This window comes from Pseudorasbora parva, chromosome 18, assembly GCF_024679245.1.
Source record: "Pseudorasbora parva isolate DD20220531a chromosome 18, ASM2467924v1, whole genome shotgun sequence".
NCBI classification, from domain to species: Eukaryota; Metazoa; Chordata; class Actinopteri; order Cypriniformes; family Gobionidae; genus Pseudorasbora; species Pseudorasbora parva.
In genome coordinates this window covers 6975324-6982513 of record NC_090189.1, presented here as the reverse complement: position 1 = coordinate 6982513, position 7190 = coordinate 6975324, and the positions used below count along the sequence as shown (strand labels likewise).

Below are 7190 nucleotides of genomic sequence, written 5' to 3'. Positions count from 1 at the left end.
AATGAATGTGTGTATGAATGCATGTATGTTTGTATGTATGTATGAATTCATGTATGTTTGAATGTATGTACGTATGAATGAATGAATGAATGAATGAATGAATGTATGTATGTTTGTATGTATGAATGAATGTATGTTTGTATGTATGTATGAATGAATGTATGTATGTGTGTATGTATGTTTGTATGTATGAATGTTTCAATGTGTGTATGTTTGTATGAATATATGTATGATATTGAATGTTTGTATGTATGTATGTTTGTATGTATGTATGTTTTTGAATGAATGAATGTATGTATGTTTGAATGTATGTTTGTATGTATGAATGAATGTATGTTTGTATGTATGAATGAATGAATGTTTGTATGTATGTGTATGTGTGTATGTATGTATGAATATATGTATGTATGTGTGTGTGTATGAATGTATGTATGTTTGTAAGAATATATGTATTAATGTATGTTTTTGAATGTATGTCTGTATGTTTGTATGTATGTATGTATGTATGTATGAATGTGTGTATGTATGAATGATGTATGTTTGTATGAATATATGTTTGAATGTATGCATGTATGTATGTTTGAATGAATATGTGTATGTATGAATGTATGTATGCATGTATGTATGTATGAATGTGTGTATGTATGCATGTATGTATGTATGAATGTGTGTATGTATGTTTGAATGTATGTATGTATGTATGTATGAATGAATGAATGAATGAATGAATGTATGTATGTATGTTTGTATGAATGTATGTTTGAATGTATGTATTTTTGTATGAATATATGTATGAATGTATGTCTGTATGTATGTTTGTATGAATAAATGTGTGTATGTTTGTATGAATGTATGCATGTATGTATGTATGTATGAATGTGTGTATGTATGTTTGAATGTATGTATGAATGAATGAATGAATGTATGTTCGTATGTATGTATGTATTTATGTATGTATGTATGAATATATGTATGTGTGTGTGTATGAATGTATGTATGTATGTATGAATGTATGTTTGTATTTATGTTTGTATGTATGTATGTATGAATGTGTGTATGTATGAATGTATGTTTGAATGTATGCATGAATGTATGTTTTGAATGTATGTATGTATGTATGTATGTATGTATGTATGTTTGACTGGTATGTATGAATGAATGTATGTTTGTATGTATGAATGAATGTATGTATGTGTGTTTGTATGTATGTATGTATGAATGTATGTATGTTTGTATGTATGAATGTGTTTCTATGTATGTTTGTATGAATATATGTATGAATGTATGTTTTTGAATGAATGAATGTATGTATGTTTGAATTTATGTTTGTATGTATGTATGAATGTATGTATGTATGTATGAATATATGTATGTTTGTATGAATATATGTTTGAATGTATGTTTTTGAATGTATGCATGTATGTATGTTTGAATGAATGTGTGTATGAATGTATGTATGTATGTATGTATGTTTGTATGCATGTATGAATGTCTGTATGAATGAATGTATGTATGTATGAATATATGTTTGAATGTATGTTTTTGAATGTATGTATGTATGTATTTTTGAATGAATGTGTGTATGAATGTATGTATGTTTGTATGTATGTATGAATTAATGTATGTTTGAATGTATGTACGTATGAATGAATGAATGTATGTTTGTATGTATGTATGAATGAATGAATGAATGTATGTTTGTATGTATATATGTATGAATGTATGATATTGACTGTTTGTATGTATGCATGTTTGTATGTATGTATGTTTTTGAATGAATGAATGTATGTATGTTTGAATGTATGTTTGTATGTATGTATGAATGAATGTATGTGTGTGTGTATGAATGTATGTATGTTTGTAAGAATATATGTATTAATGTATGTTTTTGAATGTATGTATGTATGTATGTATGAATGTGTGTATGTATGAATGATGTATGTTTGTATGAATATATGTTTGAATGTATGTTTTTGAATGTATGCATGTATGTATGTTTGAATGAATGTGTGTATGTATGTATGAATGAATGTATGTATGTATGTATGAATGTATGTATGCATGTATGTATGAATGTGTGTATGTATGCATGTATGTATGTATGAATGTGTGTATGTATGTTTGAATGTATGTATGAATGAATGAATGAATGAATGAATGTATGTTTGTATGTATGTATGAATGAATGTATGTATGTATGTATGTGTGTATGTATGTTTGTATGAATGTATGTTTGAATGTATGTATTTTTGTATGAATATATGTATGAATGTATGTCTGCATGTATGTTTGTATGAATAAATGTGTGTATGTTTGTATGCATGTATGTATGTATGTATGTATGAATGTGTGTATGTATGTTTGAATGTATGAATGTATGAATGAATGAATGAATGAATGAATGTATGTTCGTATATATGAATGTATGTATGTATGTATTTATGTATGTATGTATGTATGAATATATGTATGTGTGTATGTATGTATGTATGTATGAATGTATGTTTGTATTTATGTTTGTATGTATGTATGTATGTATGTTTGACTGGTATGTATGAATGAATGTATGTTTGTATGAATGAATGTATGTATGTGTGTTTGTATGTATGTATGTATGAATGTATGTATGTTTGTATGTATGAATGTGTTTCTATGTATGTTTGTATGAATATATGTATGAATGTATGTTTTTGAATGAATTAATGTATGTTTGTATGCATGTATGAATGTCTGTATGAATGAATGTATGTATGTATGAATATATGTTTGAATGTATGTTTTTGAATGTATGCATGTATGTATGTTTGAATGAATGTGTGTATGAATGTATGTATGTTTGCATGTATGTATGAATTAATGTATGTTTGAATGTATGTACGTATGAATGAATGAATGTATGTATGTTTGTATGTATGAATGAATGAATGAATGAATGTATGTTTGTATGTATGTATGAATGAATGTATGTATGTGTGTATGTATGTTTGTTTGTATGAATATATGTATGAATGTATGATATTGAATGTTTGTATGTATGAATGAATGAATGTTTGTATGTATGTGTATGTGTGTATGTATGTATGAATATATGTATGTGTGTGTGTATGAATGTATGTATGTTTGTAAGAATATATGTATTAATGTATGTTTTTGAATGTATGTCTGTATGTATGTATGTATGTATGTATGAATGTGTGTATGTATGAATGATGTATGTTTGTATGAATATATGTTTGAATGTATGTATGTTTGAATGAATGTGTGTATGTATGTATGAATGAATGTAGGTATGTATGTATGAATGTATGTATGCATGTATGTATGTATGTATGAATGTGTGTATGTATGTTTGAATGTATGTATGAATGAATGAATGAATGAATGTATGTTCGTATGTATGATTGTATGTATGTATTTATGTATGTATGTATGTATGTATGAATATATGTATGTGTGTGTATGAATGTATGTTTGTATTTATGTTTGTATGTATTTATGTATGAATGTGTGTATGTATGAATGTATGTTTGAATGTATGCATGAATGTATGTTTTGAATGTATGTATGTATGTATGTATGTATGAATGAATGTATGTTTGTATGTATGAATGAATGTATGTATGTGTGTTTGTATGTATGTATTTATGAATGTATGTATGTTTGTATATATGAATGTGTTTCTATGTATGTTTGTATGAATATATGTATGAATGTATGTTTTTGAATGAATGAATGTATGTATGTTTGAATTTATGTTTGTATGTATGTATGAATGTGTGTATGAATGAATGTATGTATGTATGAATATATGTATGTTTGTATGAATATATGTTTGAATGTATGCATGTATGTATGTTTGAATGAATGTGTGTATGTATGTATGTATGTATGTATGTTTGAATGAATGTGTGTATGAATGTATGTATGTATGTATGTATGAATGTATGTTTGAATGTGTGTATGTTTGTATGAATGTATGTATGTATGTATGTTTGGTATGTATGTATGTATGTATGTGAATGTGTGTATGTATGAATTAATGAATGTATGTATGTATGTTTGTTTTTGAATGTAAGCATGTATGTATGTATGTATGTGTGTTTGTATGTATGTATGTATGTATGAATGTATGTATGTTTGTATGTATGAATGTTTCAATGTATGTATGTTTGAATGAATATATGTATGAATGTATGTTTTTGAATGTATGTATGTTTGTATATATGTATGTTTGTATGTATGTATGTTTTTGAATGAATGAATGTATGTATGTTTGTATGTATGTATGAATGTGTGTATGAATGAATGTATGTATGTATGAATATATGTATGTTTGAATGTATGCATGTTTGTATGAATGTATGTTTGTATGAATATATGTATGAATGTATGTTTTTGAATGTATGTCTGTATGTATGTTTTGTATGTATGTATGTTTTTGAATGAATTCATGTATGTATGTATGTTTGAATGTATGTATGTATGAATATATGTATGTTTGAATGTATGTATGTATGTTTGTGTGAATATATGTTTGAATGAATAAATCAATCAATCAACTTTCTTTATATAGCGCTTTTACAATCACGATTGTGTCAAATATATGTTTGAACGTATGCATGAATGTATGTTTTTGAATGTATGCATGTATGTATGTATGTATGTATGTTTGAATGAATGTCTGTATGTTTGTATGTATGTGTGTATGTATGTATGAATATATGTATGTGTGTGTATGAATGTATGTATTTTTGTATGAATATATGTATGAATATATGTTTTTGTATGTTTGTATGTATGTATGAATGAAATTGTGTATGTATGAATGAATGAATGAATGTATGTATGTGTGTATGTATGTTTGAATGAATGAATGTATGTATGAATGTATGTTTTTGAATGTATGTATGTATGTATGTATGTTTGAATGTATGTATGTTTGTATGAATGTATGCATGAATATATGTTTGAATGTATGTATGAATGTGTGTATGAATGAATGTATGTATGTATGAATATATGTATGTTTGAATGTATGTATGTTTGTATGAATATGTTTGAATGTTTTTGAGTGTATGTATGTATGTATGTTTGAATGTATGTGTATGTATGTTTGAATGTATGTATGTTTGAATGAATGAATGTATGTATGTATGTATGTATGTTTTTGAATGTATGTCTGTATAAATGTATGTTTGAATGTATGTATGTTTGTGTGAATATGTTTGAATGTATGCATGAATGTATGAATGTATGTTTATATGAATATATCAATCAACTTTCTTTATATAGCACTTTTACAATCAAGATTGTGTCAAATATATGTTTGAACGTATGCATGAATGTATGTTTTTGAATGTTTGTGATTAAATTATTCAATACAATTTACAATAGAATTTAGAATCCAGTGATGATCTGATCTGAAACATTTGAACCGTGAACCCTGTTCCTCTGTCTGTCCCCCATCAGGACGAGCTGTTGAAGAGTGAGATCAGCCGTCTGAAGAGCCGTCTGTCCCAGCAGGAGAGGATGCTGACCGGAGCCGTGAAACGCCTGAGATCCACCAACCAGCTCAAAGAGGGCATGGAGCGCGTCATCATCGACCAGCGTAAGAGACACGCTCACACACACACACACACACACAACACGCTCGTCTGGAGTAATGCAGTGCTGATGTGTGTGTCCTTTGTTTCCTGCAGTGTCTCTGACTCACGGCGTGCTGAAGAGAGCCAGAGGAAACTTGGAGGTGCGTTTGTGTTTCTATTGATTCACTAGTCCAGGACCAAACCAAAAATGTTTCTTGAGCAGCAAATCCTCACATTAGAATGATTTCTGAAGGATCATGTGACACTGGAGAAATGATGCTGAAAATTCAGCTTTGATCACAGGAATAAATTACATTTTAACATGCATATTTATATATATTAAATAATCTATGTATTATATTGTAATTATATATATATATATATATATATATATATATATATATATATATATATATATATATATATATATATAAAAATGCTGTCTTCAGCACAAGAGACTTCTTTAAAAAAAAAAATTGTTTTAAATCTTAGTCCTGAAAACATATGTGACAAAACAGTTTAATGGTGAATTTTTGTCATTCATGCCAGCACTCATTTATTGTCATATAAATTATATATTTTTTAAAAACTAGCCTCTAATCTAAAAGACTTCTAATCAAAAGATATTTTGGACTTGGTGTGACGCGTCATTTCCATTTTAACATTTTATTTTTTACAAATTGTTCCATTGCTTTTAATGTCTCTTTGTAAAGAACATTTTCCTGGAGATATATATTTATTTTTAAAGTTTTTTTTTTCTCTCTCTCTTCCTTCCTTCTTTGTGATATTAATGCTGTGTCTGCTGTGCTTTATTCACCTGTATTTCAGTCCAACTATCTGAATGTTTTTGGGCTGAAGGGTCAGCAGGGTGAAGGTCAGTTTAATGAAGGGTTGTGCGTTTGTGAAGGCGATTGGTTTCTTTGCATGACGATCACTGCATGCTCACTCCTCTTTCCGATTGTCTTTCTATTTGTGTGGCATCTTGCAGTTGTTTTAAATCTCAAAGGCTCATACGGAACGGTTGTTTTGACCTTCTTATGTTGCTGGGGAGTGTTTTATTTCAGGCATGATGTTCTGCATGGACTTTGGTGATTGTTTGGCATCTCAATACATCTCCTAAGTCTTTTACCTTTGTGTTTCTGTAGGACATCCCATTGAATGGCCAGTGACCAATCAGCAACCGAGGGGCGTGGCCATCCCATCGCGGTCAGGCAGAAGTTCAGCATGCAGTGAGAACTCCTCCCACTGCAGCTGATAGACACGCCCACATCTGTAATGTCATTATAGCGATGTCCTCGCAGTTGCCTTTTTAATTTATTTTTCTCCTCGAGGTACGCTGATGCAGTTCAGAAATATTTGCACATATACAGTAAGCATTTAACTGATAAAGGGATTTTTTTTTTTTTATGAAAAATATTTTCTCCTGTAAATAAGTTTTATACTGGTTTGCTTGAATGGTTTGAAGCAGTCTCATGTTCTCTGCATCATCCTGCGTAACTCTAGTGATGATGTCAATGAGTGGTACATGTACATTAATGTAGCAGACTGTTATATAAATGTATAAAACCCTCATAAGACGTGTTAGTGTCACTGTAGTAATTTAAT

At 28.6% G+C, this 7190-nt stretch overlaps 1 protein-coding gene across 7 annotated transcripts in view; it reads left to right on the top strand.

Annotated features, from left to right (window-relative positions):
- The window catches only part of cdk5rap2 (CDK5 regulatory subunit associated protein 2), a 67389-nt gene extending 60224 nt beyond the window's left edge, over window positions 1-7165 (top strand). For 5 of the 7 annotated variants that reach the window (XM_067424125.1, XM_067424122.1, XM_067424127.1 and 2 more), the window contains 4 exons: window positions 5470-5608; window positions 5700-5746; window positions 6414-6459; window positions 6731-7165. In XM_067424125.1, coding sequence (XP_067280226.1) covers window positions 5470-5608; window positions 5700-5746; window positions 6414-6459; window positions 6731-6840 — 342 coding nt within the window. In that variant the 3' untranslated portion in view covers window positions 6841-7165. The remainder of the gene's footprint in view (window positions 1-5469; window positions 5609-5699; window positions 5747-6413; window positions 6460-6730) is intronic. The other 2 variants (XM_067424128.1, XM_067424129.1) reach the window with 1 other exon arrangement.
- The last annotated feature ends 25 nt before the right edge of the window (window positions 7166-7190 follow it).